Here is a 23,221-nt window from a genome sequence, read left to right as displayed (position 1 = left end):
ATTAGAGTTCGCGCACGTAGCCGAGACGGACAACTTGCCAAGCGTGTGACGCATCGTGCTGCATGCGACTTTGGATGCATGAACGACGCGTGTCGTCGGGAAAGAGATTGCGCAACGAACAGTTTGCACGAGCGATCGAGCATGAGCGCAATAATCGCGCTCGGATCGGTCGGTAGGCACGTTAATGCTCATCTGGCTGGCTATATCACGTGGGTTTGTTATTTGCACCCTCGCATTAAAGCCGGCTCCAAATCAAGCGAACGAGCGCGAACGAACGCGAGCTGAAAACAGCGACCATTTGCGCTCGCTTCCACGAGTGCAAATGGTCGGTGAGCGTTACGATCGCGTTGAAGTAAACTGTTCTTCTTTAATGCCCAGTGCATTTCCGATTTTTACGGCTCAAAGCGCGCTACCGCGCTTTCCATGGCCAAATGCCCCAGGAAACCACCCTCCCGAGGGCTGAAAGTGGTTTTCAAACCGTTCACTTCGTATTTGTTCGCGCTCGTTTGCTCGGTCTGGGTTTCCACCGGAGTCGTAAATCGCGCTCGAGCCACCGACGCGAGACGTGCCGAAAATAATATGCGCTTTCGCATATGGAGAAATCACCGCGGCGTCGAGTCGCTCGCCGTGCAGTCTCGATTAGAAATTTCATGTTAATACGCATCGTGCTCGCTTGGGCTTTTCTATAGATATTACGAGACCGAGAACAGCATGTGAAACGTCAATGTGAATGTGTCGTTGCATGACGTTAGAAAAACCATATTATTTCATTATTTTTTTAGAAAAATCGAGTGCAAGATTAGAAATTAAGTGCTTGAATTAAGACATTTTTACAGTTTTCTTACGTTTGAAATGTTTGAAAAACATTTTAATTACGAAAACTTATTTATAGCTGAAAAGTAAAATTGACAAACTAATTAATTAAGAAGGTAATAATTTGACAGACCTATTTGTAAATACGTTGCTATTTAAAAATACGTGTATTCTGCATTACGTAACAGACGGAGAACGACGAGAGTAATCGGGAAATGACAGAACCGCGATAAAAATAAGTGATGGCAATGTTCGGCGTCGGCAAAGGGAAAACTGCGTGACGTTTAGTGGGCTGTTACGTGACCGATTGATTATGTTCGGCCTGCCGAACATCAAATCGTGTAATCTAGGCGTTATCGCCGGCTCGTAAATTCCTACTTGAAAATCACTTCCGTCGGAATAATCGCGCGTAATCAAGATGACGGGGGAAAATAGCGACGACCCTAAATCACTCTTCTTCAATTTTACGATGTCAAGGGCATTCGGCGAAACTCCGCTAAACAGTGGTCGCGCATGCTAATTGCCTAACAGGAAAGGTAACAGTGAACTGGCCGGTGACTGTTGTTATTATTCAATTTACACGTGAACGTCTGGAAGGGCGATTCGAGAGCGATGCATGAGAGATTATTTGTAGTAAGGAAAGCGTTCTCTTCTTATCACGAACGATTTAATTTTCTCACTCGAGATTTCGCGGCGATCGGGAAAGCAATTTGGAAAGTCGTTCGTCGTGATCGTTACGAAACGCAATTTGCAAGCTCAAGACCGATCCGGAAGGAAGGCGCGAGGGCCTCTAGCTCGATGCTAGTGATTTCGATCGTATCGCTTAACGTTAGATCATGCCGCGGAATTACGTGCCGCTAAAATTGGTACGAGTGGCGGTCACGATTATTTTCGACGATGATCGCAGCGCCGATTACGGCACCGTCGCGATGTATCCACGTACTTCGGTTAATATCGCGATAAATTCAACGCGACCGATTGTCATTGTTGCATTACGTAACGCGATTAGCATATCTAATCACGAGCTCGCGCGAAGTACGAGCAGCCCGCGAACGTCTTCGCCGGATTTGGAATATCCTCGGCATTGACGAGTCGCGTTATTCCAAATATTTGCGATCGTGGACACTCGTTCGTCCACCTTATCTAATCTCTCGATGATTAATGTACGTTCCTCCACTTTCCGACAGTTTCGTCGGCGTCGATAACAGGTGACGGGATCCGTAATCGAGTTCTCCAAAACCGGCGAGTGAGAAGTAACACGAGCGATACAGGAGAGCGAGAAGTGGGACTTAATATCGTGAATAATAATCGAACGCTCTCTGAAAAGTGATTAGCGTGCAAAACAACACTGTTGTTATTATTATTATAGTCCGGCGATATCCGTCCGTATCTCACGCGAGAAGCGACGTACAACAACGCGGCTTTTGTCAGCAGCCTTGAACGCCTTTTAGCACGACGTTCATAAATTTTTATCTTCGCGGATAACGACTCAAAGAAGTGAGAAGCTTATTTACCGGACTTTCCTATAAGCGTTACGTGTTTGTGTGCGCGTTTTTTGATTGATAGGAGACCGATTGGAGATTTCTTATCGATTTCCACGAATCGCCCGGTGTAGGAGTTAATCGTCGGCTGGGAAACGTCCCAAAATATATCGGGGAGCCTTGGTTTCGGTTTAAAATCGTTGAAAACTTGTTGAGCGCCAGCGCGCTCCATCCGAAGACGTTCCCCGCGGTTCCTGCTTGGTGAACCGTTCTTCAGCGGAGTAGGGGAGCCGCGATAACCGGTGCCAACGTCGCGGCGCCTTCGTCAGACGCGTTTCGCGTGCGTCGCACGACGCAGGTATCAATAACAGGTGTCGTCGAAGGTGCAGTCGAAAATGTAAGACGATCCGAGCGGGCCTAATCGGACGCGAGGTCGCTCTTTCCAGGCGCGCGTTTCGTTCTTTTAAATTAATCTCGCGGAGTTATCGGCGTGATATACTGATAATCGCGACGGTCAGCTTAATCGGCGAAAGTGAGTCCGGGAATTACGGGAATTTGTGTGCTAACGTCGCGGGGATTAACGTCGAGCTGCATTCCGTGCGATATGCAAGTATATGCGTTACGCAAGGTTATCGCGTGTCTGATATCACCGTGGACTTCGACGTGAATTTATTTTGTCACGGACCTTGGACGGCACGTTTACCAGCCTGTTGAGAAAAAATTTGCACTGATAAAAGAGCGAGATTACTCAAGTTTCAAGTTTTCAAGTTTTTTTCAATTCAAATTTGAAGTTCTCATTTGGCGCTGTGTTATAAGTTTGAAAAGATGGAACGGCGAGATAAAAATATAAACGCGACGCTTTGTCAGTGAAATCGTTCCTCTTGAGAGAAAAGTGCGACACGAGTGTTGTCTTCCTCCGTTGATCCACATTGCGCCGGCGGCTCATTTGAATAGAATAGTCATGAGAGTGCAAGTAGCACCTTTCTCAGGGAAAGATTTCGCCCGTACAACAAACAAACGCACTTCATTAAGACACTTAAACTTTTCTTCGGGGGAGTCGGCCCGCTCTAATAAGTAGAAGCTTCCCGTGACGGCCTGCGCTCAGCGTCCTCGCTCTTCTCAACACAAGTTTTTCTCAAGTCGTCGGATTCTTCGCGACGATACTTTTCCGCGTACGACGTTTCGCGCCGAAGTTCCGTCGAAACCCACGTTCATTCTCGTTAATTACGAATTACCGTGAGGTGCCGATGATTAATGAGTCAACGTCATGTCGTCCGGAAATAAGTCTATGTTTCGCGGGACGCGATGAGTAATGGTAGACTTTCATTGACAGTTCGCTCTGACTTGTCTGTGAGCGAGAAAGGGAGAGAAAACCGAAACGGCGGCGTATCAGAGTTATCGGAATCCGGGATTGCTTGCGGTGCTTCGCGGATACGAAAACAGGCATTGGCACACCGAGAACGTGACACGGAACGACGCGATCGTTTCAACCTTGATAGCCGCCGACGTTTGCAGCTCGCGTTGCACATCCGCCCGTCCGAGTCACCGTTACAGCTCTTAATGTCCTCCTCAAACCGACGTAGAAGAGGTCGCCGGCGACCTCTGAATAAACGATCGCGAGTCATCCGGCGACAATAACTAATCGAATTTCTCCACTCGGTTGCCCAACGCAAGAGGAGTCATCGCGCTTTCCATTTCCTTCCGTTCGTTATCGCGCGATTAATTCCGCGCGAATCATAATTGCGGATCAGATTTTGAGCAACATCCGCCGCGGCCGAGAGATCGTCCTCGATCCTATCTCGATCGGGGAGGCGGGGGGGGGGGGGGTTAATAACGCGGCTCGATTCAGTTCTGATTTCCGCTCGATAAGCGCAAGGTTGATCGAGAGAGAGAGAGAGAGAGAGAGGGAGACATCCGGGGAAGAGTTTACAGTCTGGTAAACGCGTTGTCACGTCGTCAGGGAGTGATTTAATTTCTCCTCAGAGTACCCGCGACTAATCGGATATCTGATATTCGCGCGTCGTTCTCGCGATGAGAAGAAACATGGTGATGAACGAGGTGGGAACTGGGGCGACATTGCCGCGGGTCGCGGACCTGGAGCACAGTGTACAGTGGACCAGTTTGGCGAACGACATCGACGACCTGGTGAAGCTCCGCCGTCCGGACAGATCGGTGGTAGTTCGACGCGACAAACGAGACGCAAGGACCGACAGACACGCTTACCAGCGGGTCTCCATGCCGGAGATGCAGCGGACGTGCACGGTGCATTTCGAGGATGATTGCGACACGCTCTTGCGGAGAGACCGTCTCTCCCCGGAGAACTCCCGGTGGAGCTGGAAGCCGCGGACGGACTTCGAGAGGGAGTACTTTTACAAGGATTACAAGGACTATTACCGCGGCGATCCGGGAAAGTGCCTCGAGTCCGTCTCGCACGAGACAGCCCCGAGGGATCGGGGTTGCTCGCGGGAGACGCGACATCCTTCTTCCAGGAGTCCTGCCGCGCGCGGATCGTCAGCGGCGCGATATCCCGAGGGACTCGAGAAGGAGCACTTCAGCGACAGCAGGGAGCGGCTGCACGAGATCTTCGAGCACAACCGGTATCTCCGCCGACAGTTCTTCGCCGACATGCCGGGGAAGCAGGACTCCTGCAGCGGTTTCGCCGGGAACGCTTCCGAGAGGAGCGGCCAGGGAGCGCCGAGGCGCTGCGCCGGCTTCGGTAGCACCGAGACCCTCACCAGCCAGAGCAATCAATCATCCGTGAGCAGTATAAACGACCGGAAGTCCCGGGCGCAGACGACACGCAGCCCGGAGGAGGAGGAGGAGGAGGAGGAGGAGATGGACACGTTAACCGAGTTCGCCGGGAGGGACTTGTCTCGAATCGTCAATCGCAAGAGCGGCGGTCGCGCTCGAAGGGACGGCAGAGTGCTCGTCAACATTTTACCCGGAAGCGAGATAAGACGAGTCGATGTGAGGAACGTATCGTCGTCGGTGGTCAAGCTCGATGAGGCGAGTAATGAACGCAGCGAGGGCTCGCCGATCGTCGAGGAGGCTCGATTTCGGGACGCGGCGTGCGCCAAGAGAACGCACGATAAATCATGTCAGTGCCGCATCGAGGAGGACGAGATCGATCTCGACGCGTCGCGCCGAGGGAAGAACCTTCCGGAATACATTTTTGGCGGAGCCGCGAAGATCGATTTCGAGAGTCGAGAGGAAGGCGGGGATTCGTCGGGCGGAAGCGGACATCGTGACGCGAGCAACGTGAACGATCGGCTGTCGCGGGATGATAAGCCCGAACGGGAATGGAATCGACTTTCGCAAAACGAGACCCGAATGATCTGCGATTATCGCGGACGATCGGATTCCGTTTCGGCGAAGATCAATGAGATAAGCGCGTCGAGGAGCAACGACGGCGTCTGCTGGGATCTCTGTAGATCCTTGCCGAATCTGACTATCCTGAAGCGGAACCTCGATGCTCCTCTCTACGTAGCCCGGGCGGTCAACGTTCCCGAAGGGCTCGAGTCTCTCGAATCCCCGGACGCTCGTGTCGTAAGATCGAGAAATCGCTTCGAGCAACGATCGGGACAGCGCGAGGAGATCGAAGATCAGACACGCTCGATCGAGCGCGGACAATCGATATCCAAATTGACGACGGATGTGTCGGTCCCGCCCAAACATCTGACCCCCCCGAGACGGGGGGTCAAGGCGACGAGAATCCCTCCTCCTCCCTTAGACCTGAGCACGGTGAACGAGCGGTGCGAGCGCATGGAGGCGGACGAGAGGAGATATCTGAACGATTACAGCGTCGACGTGGCGATCCTACGCAACCACGAAGATCACGTGGAAGATTTGCTGAGCCCTGTTGAGAGCAGACGAGCCGTTAACGACGTTGTCAAAGATGACATCCTGTCGAGGATCGCGAATGGAAGGAACGATCAGCCGTTCGGAAGAGACGCCGATAAGAGACAGAGATCGTCGGGAGTCCCGGGGTATAAATCTTGCGGCAATTTCTCGTTGGCCGAGGACTTGCAGTCGCCGCAGCTCGTCAACAATTGCAAGAGCTCTACGAGCGATCTACGAAAAATAGATCCCGCATCGATACTTCCGATTGACCCTGATGCCTGTCGCCGTGACCGAGCCACCAGCAGCCCTTTGTTCGATCAAACGAGTCCGATTGGCGGACTTCACGCCGCCGGAAGCGCGCTTCCGTCTACGGTCTACGGACCGATTCCGTACAGTCAGTAAACATGCGCATAATTTTCCTGAAATAATGCTCTTCCTGCCGCGCGTAAATAGCCGCACGCCCCGTTAGGATCGCCTCGGTGTACGTAATCGTTGCCGGTGTCGTTGACGGTGATTGAGGAGGAGAGAGAGATAAAAACAGATTGAATCGAGCAGAATACGTTCCGTGCTCTGAACTTTTTTTTTTTTTTTTTTTTTAACATGCCTCTACTTTAGAAAGTCTGATACGATCGTATTACGTAGAATCGAATCGATGAAAAAGTATTCTGGATATATTTGTATTATTACGTATTAAATGAATTCGTATGAAAAATTGTAGTGAGATAGGAGAGTTCGAGGTCTGCATTGAATTTAAAAAATAATTAACATCGACACAGATAATAAATTGCCATAATGACGAAAACCTAATTTCCCATGACCCACGAAAGGCTCTAGAAGCGCGTTGAGAGTAGAACGGTAAAATGGAATAAAATTACACGAGGAGAGAATCAGATAAAGGATAATAAGGTACACAAGAAAAAAATAATCTCGAGCCAGGATAGGCGAGGAAGACAGAGAGAGAGAGAGAGAGAAAGAAAGAGAGAAGGAGAGTGAAAAAGAATCGATCGCGTGAGAATCTTCTTCAATGAAAGCGGTGAAAGGTGTTGCGGTGTTTTGAGAGAGACAGAGAGAGAGAGAGAGAGAGAGAGAGAGAGAGAGAGAGAGAGAGAGAGAGAGAGAGAGATATTGAAATTCAGTTTCTCATTTCGTCATCTGTGATGAGTGCGTTACATGTTGTTAACAAATTGAGTTACACGAGTAATGACGGCAACAAAGTTTCACCGGAGAGAAATCAAATCATCTTTCGATCGCAAGTCCGATCCGAAACAAAGAGATTCCTTTTCCTTCTCTCTATTACCCCTAGTATCTCACTAGAGTATTTTTTTTTCTCATGACACATTCGCGATGTGTCATGAGAAAAACTTTTCGGTTTGGGACGTGGTACTTCTCGGGTATAACCTGGGAGGATCTCGGCTGCCCGTTCTCTCGCGACGTATCTCTCGTGTCATCGCGACCGCGCTTGACCGGTCGCGGACTGCATTCCGCCTTATCAGTCCCACGGTCTCGCCGCAGCCCGACGCACGCGAGCGCGCATTATGCGTGCGTGCGTGCGTGCGTGCGTGCGTGCGTGCGTGCGTACACGCGTGCCACTGCATCGCGCGATAAATGACCCCCCCCGTCATTATCCCGCGCGCAGCGCGTGCACGAAAGCAGGTGCGTGCGCGGCGCTTTTGTTCGCCCCTCTCTCTCTCTTCTCTGAAATATGTAGCTTTCTTGTTTTTAAAACAAGTGCTCCTGATAAGAGGGGGCGAAGCGAGAAGGAGAGAAACGTCACGCGAGGCGATACACCCTCGTCCCTTAAGATACGTTGCCAGTTATTGTTTGGCTGAGTACGCTGGCTGCTCGTGCTTTCGCATAGATAAGTGGCTGTAAAACGCGCCGCTGTATACGCGAGAATTTTCAGCCCGGAGCTTCTCTATATTTGCCGTTACAGTTTCGCAATTATCGGCACGTAATGGGCTTACTTCTTTGCTCTGTATTTTACATTTATTCACGCCGCATCACCGCACGTGCGCGTAATCGAGCATTACGTGAAATCATGCTCAGACACCGTATCTAGATTTTTGCCTCGCGCCGGTCGACGACCGCGCGGCTTAAGTATCGTTTCTCTCCGCGAAGAAGCCATATGTTCTGCCGGAATGAGATAAACAAGCGACGGCCTCGATGTGGGTTAAACCGTCGTCTCTCTTATGTGTGATTCAATTCTTCTCCACGATATATCATCTGGCGGGATATGATCGTCGCACGCTCTAATAACTCTGCCAGACTTGAACGTCGTCGGGTGTATCGAAGCGCCGAAACGTCAAAACGCCAAAACGCCAAAACTTCTGGTCTTCTCGATAAGCAAATAATCCGAATTAAGAAACAATCACGATTGAAAGCGGAAGATCGCGATACGGGAATCGTATTTGATCCGTCGTAGCAAATCACCCCGAAGGATTCCGAATGCGAATCCAGGATCGAAAGTACGGCCATTATTTTTTTAATAATGGCAGGGTTCAATGGGGCGATTAACTCGACGATTAACACGATTGGAAGCAAAAAGCCACGAGGAGTGTATTTAATAATGCCGGTACGCTGCGAGCGAGCGATTCCGAATTGCGAGTCTGCAATCGACGTCGAACGTACGCCATCATTTTTTATAACGGCAGGGTCCACCGAAGCGGTTGACGACGGCGATTAACTCGATGAAATGGCACGCGTTTTGAAAGCATGCTTCCATCAATCGAATAATTCAAGCCGGAATTAACACGCACTTTCTCGCGTCGCATCCTGTCGCATGGACCGGTCGCGGGTCAGGATCTAACTAACCGGAATCACAATCGCGTAAAATGTGTATTTTATTTTTAGGGTGGATGGTACTGCAGAAGTTGATTGCTTAGTATACAAAAATCGGAAATGTACAATAAAATTTTGTTGTACCCTGCTTTACTTCCGAGATAATCAAATTTGAAAGTTTGTCGACTGTAGACGGATAGTCGTTGCTTGTCCAACTTCTGATTTAATGAATTTCATTATTCGCAACTGTGCTGATAGTATTATGAATGGCTGCAGGAAGAGCAACTGTTATAAAAATTCTTCGATATTAATTTATACATTTATATTCATGACAAACTAAGAGCAATTAAAGATTCCCATAAAAATTACAGAGCTGCTTTCTCTGCTGAACACAGTAGTACTAAACTTGAAACATATTTCAGTACACACACACACACACACACACACACACACACACACACACACACACACACACACACACACACACACACACACACACACACACACACACACAAAATTTTCGTAATTACACTAACTATTTATTAATTAATAAATAGTTGAAATATTTATTACTCGGTAATAAAGCGTCGTACGACCAGATTTTATTCTACAAATTTCCAGCTTACTTTTGCATGTCGAACGATCTCTCTTTCGGTTGTACTGTTCCGTCTTGTGTAAAAAGATAAGAGGGAAATATGTACGAAGCGATCCACCCATACCGAAAAATCCTAACCGCCGAAAAAACGACGTCGTTCCGCTCGCGGATCAGAGTGCCGATCGGTGCCGATAAAACGCTTGTCTCGCTTGATGCAGAATCGCCGAGGCGTTATGTGGAGGGTGAGGTGACGATTCACTATCGCTCGCCGGTGCGTACAGAGGCGAAGGAACCGCTGAGCGAGGAGGAGCTCGCGCGTCGCAGCGCGGAGAACATGCGGCGCGTCTACCAGGAGGAGCGCCGTCGCAAGTACCTCCAGGAGTTGCACGACATCGACTCCCGCAGGCACACGGATAATTTCATGTGAGTACCAGGAGTATCCTTCCCTTCCGCTTCTCTTCAGTTCGAAGAGTCATGGAGATTCATGGAGAGATCGCGAATTGAGGAACCGTCCGCCGAAGCGAGTCGCGTGGCCGGACCTCGCTTCCGAACCTCGTAAGATTTAGAAGGTCTCTCGTTAATGTGCATTTTTTTCCGTCATCATCTTTCTGGACTTCTTTCAAACGGGAGAGTAATACTTTTAAGGATGACGCGCATTGAGAAACCGTGCCGAGGCGAGTCACGTGGACGGATCGTTTTCGAACCTCGTAAGATTTAGAAGTTCTCGTTGTAAACGTGTGATTTTTTTTTTTTTTTCGTACATTTTTCTGCGTTTCTACCATTTCTTTCAAATACTTTTGAAGATGACGTTAATAACGCGCGTCACGGCGAAAGGCATGTGCATCTTCAGCTTGTCGGCTCATAAACATTTCCTGCTATTCAGCGGCCGTTGCGTAACGCGTCGCTTGCCACGAGCTGTTTTACGCGGGCGTAAAACACAATGAAAGCGTAGGTTAACGCGCAGGTAGAAAAATCGAGAGAGGTTTCATTGACATCGAGAGAACGATGCTGGAGCTATAGACTCTTTCGATGAAAATGGTAAATCGCGAGTCCATCGAAAGGAAGATGTTTCAAAATTAAAATTCTATCGTATAAATTCTTGATTAATGTTGATTAGTATAGATTAAGTTTAATCTTGATTTAATTCATTTTTCTCTAATTTGTAGAAATGAAAAGATAAGTTAAATCTAAATTAAAGTCAATCTATTGTACGTTGATAGAAATGAACATAAGACAGTCAAGTATTTGACTCTAAAATATATCGACTGAATTTATCGCAAATTCTGAGGAGAGATTAGTGAAAATAATCGAGAAGCATGAATCTATATTCGTCGCGAGGTGCATCTCGACCGCAAATGCCCGATAATCATTGCAATGCCGAAGAGAGTTAACGTTTGCTCGGAGCAAACAGAAGGGACAATCCCGATTCGAAGGGAAGCCACGTTCCATCTCCTCGACAATACTCCAACAATTCCAGACCCTCGCAGAAGTCGCCCATACCCCTGAACCGCTACGACGATTTCGTGGACGATTTGAGCCAGCGCAGTCGATCTCAAGATCAAACACTGGAGCCGCGTCTGGTGGCGAGAGCGCTCTACAATTTCGTCGGCCAGTCGTCCCGGGAATTGACTTTCCGCCGCGGCGACCTTATATTCGTTCGGCGACAGGTGGACAAGAATTGGTACGAGGGAGAGTACAACGCGATGATTGGATTGTTCCCGTCTAACTATGTCGAGGTAATCTCCCGGCCCGGTCCGGGCTGAATTTTAGAAGCGTATAGACGGCAAAAAGTGAAAGTCGGACCGGCCGACAAAGTGCGCCGTACGGCTCTAACTTTGCTTGTTATTAACACATAGATCCTACCGTACGACGGTACGATGCGAACGACACCGAAGAAGGCTCATGAGGGACAGGCACGGGCCAAGTTCAACTTTGTCGCCCAGACCAATCTCGAGTTGTCCTTGGCGAAAGGTGAGAGAGTTGTTGCGACTAGAGTTTATAAATTTCACTTGAAGCAACGCGCGGAAGGACGCAAATTATTTTTTCGCACTTTTTTTTTTTTTTTTTTCTTTTTGTGATGTTTGCTCGCAGGCGAATTGGTGGTTTTGACGAGGAGGGTCGACGAAAATTGGTACGAAGGCCGTATTGGAAACCGAAAAGGGATCTTCCCGATTTCCTACGTTGAGGTCATCACCGAACCCGGACTTCGATCAGGTAATTTGATTTGAGGAAGCTGGATTTAAGATAAAAAATAGAGAAGCTTCAGATCGTTAAATAAATCAAGCTTCTCGTCAAAATGATGAAATTTGCACGTGGCTCGCTTTTCTTTCAGAGACACCGATTCAGAATAAACCGGTCGCGTCTCCGGCGGCGCACAGTCTCTTAGCGAATGGCTCGTCCGGAGGGAAAATGAGTATGGGACCCCATCATTACGTGCCGTCCATCCCGGTCAATATCAACACAACCCAGCCCCATTATAATTCACTGGTAACTATCGTGCGATCTCACGGCATGGCATAATTACCTCGCGGCGTGATTGAATCCTCTTCGTAACGTTTCATTACCGTCGTGCACCGACGGAAGGACGACGTTCTTGTTAAGAGAAACAATTCTAATAAGGCGAAAGATGTACGCGTAACGGCCCTTTTCCCTTCATATTTTTCAGCCACGTATGGGAGGAAGCAAGCTGCACGTGTCGCAACTCAGCGAAACTCTGCACATCGACACGCACTCGGAACCGATCCCGTGAGTCTTGCATCTCTTTAACATGCCGTATCAATTTTGCGATTAATCATTAGCACCGCGTTAATAATTTTCATGTTTATTATACTTGTTAAGTAACTTGTTAAGAATCTTTTAAGAAAAATTACATTTTAAAATTTCACGATGCCAAAATTATAATTATTGTACCATTTCACAAATTTCAGGAAGCATTAAGTGTGTAAATATTAATTCAGTGCCTTTAAATTTATTCGTTTCCTGTTGAAAAAACTACCATCTTTTTTTTTTCATGTCAATCATGGAATTTGGCAGTGGACTAAAGTTATAAAAAAATAACGAAGATCATTTTGATAATTAAATTTTTTTTTTAATATTAATTGATCCATAAATAAAGTCTTCTAAATTTTGTAAAAGAAGACGCCGAATTAAGTTTACACGTCAAATATATTTAACTCACTTTTCTTGCGGTCTGAACCGAAAGTCCAGCGTGGATCAGGCGGTGTGGAACGTGTTAACGATCTTTTTGCGCCTTAATAAATTCGATCCGTTATCTTCTTGTTCGCGCATCGGTCGTTTCATCGCGGCCGGAAGAGGCATATCGTCGAATTCAAATGCGAATTGCATTTCGACAGATACCGGGCGTTGTACAACTACAAACCGCAGAACGACGACGAGCTGGAGCTAAAAGAGGGCGACACGGTGTACGTGATGGAGAAGTGCGACGATGGATGGTACGTCGGCTCCAGCCAGAGGACCGGCTACTTCGGCACCTTCCCAGGCAACTACGTCGAGAGATTGTGAGGAAGACCGACAGGAATCCAGGACCTGAACGCCACGCGGCGCGTCAGAACTCAGAAACAATTTTCACCAAAGCATCAACGGCGGAATCGTTAGGATAAACATACCGATTTTTCAACGTTTAACCCGATTGTCTCTCTAGCAATACGATCGCGAAGATTTTTACAAATTACGATCAGTAACGCCTCTGTTGAAGCGACTTCTGAGGACTTTTTTTTTTTTTTTTGCGAAAGTAAAGAATGATTATCTAGCACGTATAATTAATACAATGCCTGTAGTTTTTACAGTGTATTATGATCTGCAGAAAATAATTATGATTGTTACTTTCTTTATTGCACGTGCGCACGCGTTTGCGGTTTTAACGATTTTGACGTACGAAGATTTTTAACGCTCGATATTTTTTTGTAATTTACAAATATTGTAATTGAATTTTTATTATTCTCGTGAAACGAATTAATATGTGAAATGGAAATTTATATTTCCAAAGGTACTATCTGCTGAATCTCTTTCTCTAGTTCTTGGTAATATTCCTTGATTTTATTCGGAACATTGTGTAATTTCATATACATATACATAACTCGTGAAATGTTACTGATACAACGAACGGGACTTCTGATTAAATTCACGCGACTAGCCACGTCGCAGAACACGGAAGTACTTTTCGAGTTCGATGAACGTGATTAAAAGGTTTCGTGCAACGTCAAATGATTCTTATTCTTATCGGTTCTGAACGATGAATAATTCGATAGGCGAAAGGGTTAAGCGTCCACAGCGGGAAGCGGAAAACGTTACAAGAGTCTTCCTTTTTTGGGTCTAACGACGATGTTAATCTATAACGCAGCTAGAATAAATATTAGAACTGTCAGTGTTTGCGGCGAGACGTAACGGAGTTCTCGTGCGATCAGAATTACTATCGCCATATCGGTAAACATCCAAGATGTCAGTATCTTATCAGTACACATCAGTTCCTCGATGTATACTTCAGTCTAATATAATATCGATCATCCTTACGATATTATATTCAAAGTCGATTCAAAAATACTGGAAGTAATCACTGATCGTATCGAGATCCTCTTTGGCGTCGGATTTACCAAAACATTTAGTAAAATAGTCCGCTAGAATTACGCGAGTTTGTAAGTAGAGTTTGTAAGTAATGTACGATAACAATTAGTAACTTATTGTTACTGCTGTTCCTGGCGGCTGCTAATTCGATCCAGGAAAGTGTTGAAAAGAAAAAAATAAAATACGACGTCTCAAATTAGGGATCTTGAGATATTCGAGATTAGGAGAGATAATGATTAGTTTGAGATTTTAGGACGGCTGAACTTTGAGATGAGAGACGAGTTAGCAGGCGGGGACTTGTGTTGAGTTAGCTGAGAAGCGCGGATGGCGGTTTCCCTATGATTTTAGTATTGTAGATAAAAATCGGCCATTGTTATTGTTGCATTCGTGAGTATTTCAAGACTAACGGACTTATAATTGAAAGTTTGCCTTCCCAAATTAATATTTTTGTAAGCATTATTTGTACCCAGAGTTATATATAAATATACAACGTCAAATATATATATATAGAGTAGAGATATATCTATACATATATCTATATATATATATATATATATATATATATATATATACATACATACGGAAATCGTATACTGTATACCATGCGATAATATATATATAAAATATACATGTACACCCTACGAATAATTAGCAAGCGTCGAACGTACGCACGAAAATATGTAATAATGTAATATATATATATATATATATATATATATATATATATATATATATAATGACAGTTATATACATTCGTACGATTGCAATGTGAAAATAACGTATCCAAATCAGATTATCACGAACTTTTCTAACGTCACTTTATCAAGATCGCACGACGAACGCAGTCGGAAAACAGACAATACTTACTACTACGATAATTATAGAGAAACGAAAGAGAGATAATGTGACAAGGGCATTATAAAAAGGCGCCGAAATATATCCGATTCAAAAGTGATAGGTGGCGTTTTTTTATCTTCAAAGGAAGTTAAAAAACCGTTTCTCTTCACCATCTTGGATCTTCAGCGTACCTTTCAGCGGTAAAAGTTTTGTAATAAGCTGTATGTAATAAGTAAGCTTTTGTAACAAGTTTTGTATAAAAGCATCTTTTCACTTTTCAAAGATAGGATGGTTTCGAGAATATTTTACATATTTTATTATATTACATGGCAAAAATGGATTTTCTTTTGATCTGTAAACAAAAAAAAATGCAATATTTTTTTCAGTGTTGAAAATGCAATTTAATTATATTTTACCGCTCGATGTACGATGAAAATGCGGGATGTTTCACCTTACGTATAACGTGTATAATTTGCATACATGTGCATATATCCAGGTACATATCTCATTAGATCGTAAAACTTACGGTCTCAAGTTCGACATGACGAGTCACCGAAATGAAAGCTAGGATTATCATCGAATCAATGTAACTCGTCTTTCCTTCTTGTTACACGTTTTGTTTGTAAAGACAGGTTCGGCGGTCCCAAAACTCCTACGGGAAGTACAGATGATGTGGTCTATCGAATAGCGCACGTTGACGCTGCAACTTCTTTTCAACGATCATGAAATATCTGGAGAAAGTTAGTAATATTTTCGCGATACAACTTTCGCCTGACACGAAAAAGATTCTATTAATATAAGTGGATAAGTTATGAATTAAATGTTTAAGATATTTAAGACTTGTTTCATCTTACATCTTAACTTTGACGATTATGATTTTTGTAACGATAGCATGGAGAATTTGCTGGACAAGTAGCATGACCGTTTCGGGCGATGTGACAATCGTCAATACCAAATGCGTGATTAATGCGTGATTTTTGCTTGACTCGAATTTCATTCGGTTAACGAATTGAATTCGCTTGTTTTTACAACTTGAAACTCGCGCTAACGACGTTACTATGTATTATATATTCTAGATGCAAATAAAACCTAGTCCATTACTAAAATCTGTTACTTTGCGTAATAACTTCAAGACAGAACAAAAAAAAATGAGTATCAACACATAAATAAATATCACGATTTCTTACTCATTTCTTCATTTTCCATCCTTGCTTTATGACTCACGGTTTTCGTTCATGAAATAACGAGATTTAAAATTATGTTTAATAACGTTATTTTAACAAATGATTTGATTACAATTAATAAATTAAATATAAATATTATTTACACTGCAGTCTCTATTGCTACGACATAATTGTGATTGCATAGAGATATCCATCCGAATCGTTCTATCGACCATCACTGGAAGGACGCAAGTACGGTAAAATACGACACGGAAGTCTGTACAACCTTTAAAATAAGAACGTTGAGTACTCTTAAAAAGAACTTTGAAGGATTTACGTAATAAATGTTCATAAATAATTTTTACCGTAGTGAAGCTCTTTAAAGAGAAGATATAAATCTTGCCGGCGCTCAAAAAGTTTGGTTGCAGGCTCCTTCGCATCGCGAATAGCAGCATCCTTTGCGATTTTACAGGCATTTTATACCAAGAGGAGCTATATCTGCAATAATTTTATCTCGATTATCAATCTTTTTTTCATGAATTTATACATCAATGAAATAGACAGAACTTAAATAATTAAGTCAAAATTGGAAACGAGTAATACAGAGCCGACACAGATTGTTAATGTGTAAGTACATATATATATATATATATATATATATATATATATATATATATATATATTAATAAATAAAATTAGAAAATTGCAAACGTTTTGGTTCCTTCGGTTCGGATCATTTTCAGTACAAATTATAAATTAAATAATGTTAAATATTAATAAAATCTTTTCTAAAAGTTGACGCTTATATTGGTATAATCTTAATATTGATCGTAAAAAATGTGCGTGGTGTGAATAACTTTCCTTGAAATCCTCAGGTCCACAATTAAAATGAACATCAAAAATTTTAAATCCATGTCAAATAGAATAGGCGAACAGCTTCGGTATAATTATATTATGTAACACAGAGGACCTTGTATGGAAAGTTAAAACATTCTGAATTTATAAAAGTACAATTTAAAAAAGTGAACAATGTTTAAAACACGCAAGTGTATGTATACACTTTATAAATTTACTAGATTATATTATATGTATTAAATTTATTTCTTATTATATCTTACATATTGTCGCCTATTTGCGTGCTGTAATCCATCAGTTTCTGCCCTTGCAGACTGATGATGAATAAATGAATTATTTGACCAAGGACAAATACCGCGTTCCTGGCCGTTTCTGCGAATAGATTTGCCTTCGCTACCTTGAAAATAATAAATACGATATTTTAATTTTTAATATTCATACAAATACGAATGGAATGAGATCTATTTCGAAATGTGTGAATACCGCAAGATGAATTGGAACGAAAGGTAGACACTTACTTGAAGGAGAGTAACGCTTATTGTTATGGTAGTTATCATTATTTGCATGCCAAGGCCGATGCAGAAGGTCTCTTCAAGAAGCTCTGCGAAGCTATGGAGCAAATTTTATGACACGTATCGATATCCTTTGGATTTTTTATACATATAAACGCAATATATCCCGTACTCACCGTAAAGCTCGCCAATGTGCATGCACGGAAATCGCGATCTTCCGATTATATTCCTTGTCCAGATTATTAACCATTGTGACGTCATGCGTGTCACGTACCATAGTTTTGAAACGAAATCTGCAAACATTCAGACACTAATTTCCCTCCCGATTACGATTGACCGAGCATAAGGGAAATATAATTTTTCTCACTCGGCCACAGCGAAGACGCTGCAGACATGCTCGATGTAAGTCATAATCACGCAATCATGCCCGATTAATCCTGTTATAATTATGAGTATACCCACAAAAGCATGGGAAAAAATATAAAAGAAGTATTCCTCGCCATCAACGCAGTAATCCGATTCGTAAGGCATAAATATGGGCCAGGATTCGTTGACAGGTAACATGTTATTCACTATATGCGGTATGAGACTAACTGATACAAACATAATTGATGCTATGTATATATATACTACAAAAAAAATGAAAAAAATCGTTAAAAAAAAAAATTATTGTCCGTTGAAAACATTTTGATATAGAGATTTGTCTTTACTGCAATATATCAGAGATAATAGCCTTGCTTTCATAGCGTGCGTTTCCATAATTTCATACTCCTCTGTGTCTTTTAACTTCTCCCAATCGCTGTATAGATATTCGGTGAGATCTTTGATCTAGAAATATTCTTGAAATATTCTTAAATATTTAATATCGGACAATCTAGCAGCGATTGTAATAAATTACAAAAGTAAGATGTCTACTCCATGAAAAAACTCCCGGCACTTTCAGAAAATTTCTTTTTTATAGAACATTGTTAAAAATCAGTGAATCTTATGAAATTTTATTGAAATTTCAGAAATTTTTGAAAATTTTATCTTTAAATTCAAATTTTGCTTTTTTACAAAAATTTAGTAAAACTAAAAAACTTTTTATCTTCTTTTTAATATTAGCGGTTTTTCTTCGTGATTAAAAACCATTAAAAGTAGGTATACTAAGACAAATCTATTTTAAAGTTATATTTAAGAATTTTTTCATTTTATCTGAAATTCTGAATGAAAATATATGAAAAATTTGGAAATTCTCAGAGAATTTTTTACAAGATTTAAGTAGACACCTACACACCTTGAATAGTAAAATTCGATCAATGTATTGCATAAATTTTTTTACTTTGTTGTTGTTAAATTGGCACGTGTACAGCTTTATTAAAAGTATAATTATAAATAAACATCCCGGTACAACCAGCAGAATACATGATACGTCTTCGTTGCAGTGAATAAGTTTGATCATCTAGAATCATTATTGCTAAAATTCACCTTAGACAATCTATAAGTTATCAAGTTTCACAGGATAATATGCTATTTTCAATATATTTTGATATTTTTATATATTTTATGTATATTTATTATAATTAATATTTTACAAAATTATATAAACAGAACTCTATCTCGAATTTCAACACCAATTATAAATTATCCGAGTTAAATTAAACGAGTTTAACAAATTGTTTAACAAAAAACATTATCCTGCGAGTCATTTTAATAATTTTTTGTATACAATTGATTCATTGTTGGATTTAAAACTAGCATAATGATATTTTATGATTTAAAATTTCCTTGTTACCTGTGGCATCAAGAACGAAATATTGATTATAGTCAACAAGCTCACTCCGAACAGTTTCATTCTTCTTTCCTGAAAAGGCCATTGGCCGGCAAGCAACAGCATCTTTCTTGTAACACTGTAATAATGACTCCGCGCGGACTTCGTCATTTTCAAAACAGCGTTTTACCTTTGGCAACGTGTAGTCGACTAAACTTCTCGTATCGTCTTCGTTATAAGGAACGAATTAATATTTCAGCGGACGTAACGGAGAGCAAGTACGTGAAAAATACTACGTACATCGGAAACCTCTGACGTAGCAATTTCACCTGTCACGCTTCATAAATGGTAAATGCGAACGGAGACCTGTCGATGAACTTTCTTCCTTGCGGAATGTATCGATCAAAATGTTTCAGAATAATAAAAGTTCCTGTGACACCATACGTATTTACCTATGTGTATTTAGCAGCAAGATACAGATGCTACAACGTGCCTATCATACATATCTGTTTCTATATCGTTGCGAAATTGCTACGTTCCATATTTCTATAAGATAAGCATTTCCGATATAGTATTCACGTTTCATCCTCTTATAGAATATTTAATATACAATATACCAAGACATATTTTAATATACAAAGCAATTTCAGTATATTTAGAATATAAATAAATACAACTTAAATTCGGTTCTTTGAAAAAATAAATACATTCAATGATTTTTATTGATTCAAGAATAAAACTGAAACTGAATTTGAATTATATTTATTCATTCTAGATATACTGGAATTTCTCCCTCTGCATACATTTGTCATCCTATAAGTGATGAAAATGATTTTTTTTTTTAATTTTATAGAAATTAAGACCGTGCGAAATTGTATTCCGAGATGTGATATTATTTCAGGTGATATACAGATTACAATACTTAATTTCGAAAACGAATGGATTTAGTTACCGAAAAAATGAACGCATAGTTCCATATAATTAATCCTCTTTTTATGCATATTGTTCATACAAATTTGTGGTACATGTACAGAATGATTGACAGAAGTGTACAATTGTAGTGGTAATTGTACAAGTGTACGAGTGTACAATTGTAGGAAAATTAGAAACGACGTAATGACTAGCGGAATTAAAGGTAAGATGAGACAAGTGTATTGCTCTCTCGAGGGGTGGGCCCGCGTAATATCGTCGGATGCAGAAACAACGCGGTCTATCGAAAGGACGCGAGCACGGTAAAGTACGACATCGAAGTTTGCAGCACCTTCAAAACAAGAGCGCCGTGTCTCGTTAAGGAAACTCCATAACAGCATACGAGATAATTCTGCGCGCGTTACCGTGGTGAAGCTCTCGAGAGAGAAAATGTAGATCTTGCCGGCGCTCAAGAAGCTCGGTCGTACGCTCTTCATCATCACCAGCACGATTAGTTTCTGCGAAGTCATGGACACCTCGTACCAAGTGCTATTGTATCTGCCACGTTTCAGAGAGTTGCGCGAGTTAAATGGGGAAAAGAACGAAAATTATATTTTTTTTCTAAGTAATTCCTCCGACCCTTACATCTTGTCGCAGGTTTGAACGCTATGATCTATCAGCTTCTGCCCTTCGAAACTGAGGAAGAATAAATGGATCAGTTGACCAATGATATATAACACGTATCTTACGGATTCTAAAATATCGCCGTTCTGCTGCGTGATCTTTAAACACGTAAAAGAAACAGACAATTTTAATATTCTGCAGACAAATTTCTCGTGAAGAAATATGTACCTGCAGCAAGGTAATGCTCATCCCTATAGTTGCTATCAACATTTCTACAGCAAAAGGCATGGTGAAGGTATCCTCGAGAAGTTCCGCAAATCTATAACAAAGGAGAAATAAAACAAAAAATGTTAAAGTTAAGTCTTTCAAACAACGTTATCTTTAAATATGCATCACGTTTCGCTTTTCGATGTTACATGCTCACTTTAAAGCTTCTCGATGTGCACGCACGAAAAATGAAATTTTCTTGCGGAAGAATGTGTTGTTAGACTTCTCTGTGATCTCCATTTCTTCGTCGTAATAGCAAAATAGATTTTCGAAATGAAATCTGCAAACAATTATTATACGTAATATTTTTTTCTATCATATTCCAGATAAATTATAAAAGTGTCTTAATATTAAATTACTGCACAAAAGAATTTATCAAGATTGAAAAAAAAATGTAGTAAAATTCGCAACGAACTTGTTGAGCTTCAGTAAACTTTTCTTTATCTACAGAGAAATTTTTCAATTTTTTTTTTTTTCTTTAGAATTTCAATCTTATAATTTTATGCAATATAACGCTTGATGGAAAAAATCTTTTTCATCATCGTTTACTTACCCGGCCATGGCGAACATGCTGCAGACATGCTCGACGTAAGTCACGAACATGCAATCGTGAGCGACTATTCCCGCCATTATAATTTCCCAGCCGATGACGGAGTGGCAGAAGATTTTAAAGAAATATTCCCGAGTATCCACAAAATAGTATCCCGGATATGGCGGCAATATAGGACGGGATTCATTAAGGGGCCATATGACGTCGAGTATGAATGGTATGAAGGACATTGACATAAAAGTAAATACAGCTACCAAGCAATATACTGCAACGAGGTGATTTATGAAAAGTTAAGTGCAAATTTTAATGCAAATAATATAAATAATAGCTCCCGAGTAGTACTATTGACTAACTGGCCTACTTGGATCATCCCTCAAATCTGATCTTTGATCTTTACCCAGATATATCAAGCAGAATCGTCTACTGTTCTCCGCATATGTCTTCATAATCTCATATTCTTCGGGAGTTTTTAATCCCTCCCAGTCGACATATAAATGTTGAGTAAAGCTTTTGATCTGGTAAAGCATCGATTAATAGCAACTTTGTTTAGAGTTTATACATTATAATTGGAGCGCTCTATAATTTTTAAATAAAACATGATTCTTGATAGATACAATTACTTTATTAGAAAATGTTGATATTTACTTATAATCATACATTATTTCAGTAAAGTTTAAAATTGAAATTAAAATTATATTTTTTAATAAATTATTTTTGTATCTGCAAAGAATCATACTTTGGCTAAAATTATAGATTGCTCTGAATGTATGAATGACAGAATGTGTGTATGTGTATTGTAAAGAGAAAGAGAGAAAGAGAGAGAGAGAGAGAGAGAGAGAGAGAGAGAGAGAGAGAGAGAGAAGTCTAAGTAAAACAATGTTCAATATTCTTCTGATTTTACATAATTTACTATATTTTATAGTAAAGCATATAATATATTAATCACTACGTATACCGTGCGTGTATTTAATTGAAACGTGTACACCTTCAGTGCCGCTATGACTGTCAGTAGATATGACGTCATCGATTCAAATATACATTGCACGTCATTACGTTTACACATATATTGATACGCTATCTGAAACCATCGTAATTTATCATTTTTGGTAAATCCCTTTTTCGATTATTACATCAATTCACCTGCGGTATAACTATAGTCAGCATGGTTAGAGTCAGCAGAAAAACGCGAAATATTCTCGTTCTCGGTTTCAAGTAAGGCCACGTGCCGGTGAGCGATGATATTTTATAGACGATATTGTAATAACGATTCCAGATCTCCATAATTCTTAAATATACGGTGCCGCGTCTTCGACGCCGCGAAAAAAACTAATCTCGAATTTTCGTATGGCCGTTCGCTCATCCCCCCTGATGTGGCACATTATTTAAGATGCTACCCCATTGGGGAAAACTACATAGCCAATTGTCGCAAAATAATTTTCTGCGTGTCATGTCAATCAACCGATGCGACAGCCTTGATGGACAGAAGTGATATTTGATATAATGTAACTCCATCGACTAGCGGCACTTTTTCCCAATTCTCTTCAAGGAGGATGTATCGATTAGCATAAAATAAATTTGAAATAACTAAATACTGATGGAGAATTTCAGTATGTATATCATATTACATGTTCAGAGTCTCCGAGACAAATTGAGAGAAGAGCACTTT

At 41.7% G+C, this 23,221-nt stretch overlaps 3 protein-coding genes across 5 annotated transcripts in view; 1 reads left to right on the top strand and 2 right to left on the bottom strand.

The window, feature by feature from the left end:
- Positions 1-16,031, top strand: part of CAP (Cbl-associated protein) — a 77,588-nt gene extending 61,557 nt beyond the window's left edge. For all 3 annotated transcript variants that reach the window (XM_089072676.1, XM_089072675.1, XM_089072674.1), the window contains 7 exons: positions 9,726-9,930; positions 10,985-11,243; positions 11,364-11,478; positions 11,599-11,721; positions 11,840-11,994; positions 12,173-12,252; positions 12,861-16,031. In XM_089072676.1, the coding sequence (XP_088928802.1) occupies positions 9,726-9,930; positions 10,985-11,243; positions 11,364-11,478; positions 11,599-11,721; positions 11,840-11,994; positions 12,173-12,252; positions 12,861-13,029 (1,106 nt within the window). In that variant the 3' untranslated portion in view covers positions 13,030-16,031. The remainder of the gene's footprint in view (positions 1-9,725; positions 9,931-10,984; positions 11,244-11,363; positions 11,479-11,598; positions 11,722-11,839; positions 11,995-12,172; positions 12,253-12,860) is intronic.
- LOC148937407 (uncharacterized) lies at positions 15,998-19,776 on the bottom strand. Its single transcript, XM_089073101.1, has 9 exons — positions 19,230-19,776; positions 18,777-18,896; positions 18,166-18,283; positions 17,823-18,084; positions 17,632-17,748; positions 17,462-17,552; positions 17,207-17,340; positions 16,253-16,586; positions 15,998-16,051 (listed from the first exon to the last, which is right to left on the bottom strand). Exons 1-9 carry the CDS (start codon positions 19,374-19,376, stop codon positions 15,998-16,000), a joined length of 1,377 nt encoding a protein of 458 aa, XP_088929227.1. The 5' UTR covers positions 19,377-19,776.
- A 33-nt stretch (positions 19,777-19,809) lies between these two features.
- On the bottom strand, positions 19,810-23,118 carry LOC105428171 (odorant receptor 85c-like). The gene is made up of 8 exons (XM_025218510.2): positions 22,696-23,118; positions 22,511-22,633; positions 21,953-22,070; positions 21,559-21,820; positions 21,163-21,285; positions 20,967-21,057; positions 20,760-20,896; positions 19,810-20,672 (listed from the first exon to the last, which is right to left on the bottom strand). The coding sequence occupies exons 1-8, from the start codon at positions 22,834-22,836 to the stop codon at positions 20,150-20,152; spliced, it is 1,518 nt and encodes a 505-aa protein (XP_025074295.2). The 5' UTR covers positions 22,837-23,118; the 3' UTR covers positions 19,810-20,149.
- Between the last annotated feature and the right edge of the window lie 103 nt (positions 23,119-23,221).

The sequence above is a fragment of the Pogonomyrmex barbatus genome, unplaced genomic scaffold (assembly GCF_055798465.1).
Source record: "Pogonomyrmex barbatus isolate J1 unplaced genomic scaffold, ASM5579846v1 scaffold14, whole genome shotgun sequence".
Lineage (NCBI taxonomy): Eukaryota > Metazoa > Arthropoda > Insecta > Hymenoptera > Formicidae > Pogonomyrmex > Pogonomyrmex barbatus.
This window is presented reverse-complemented; position numbering and strand designations above follow the sequence as displayed.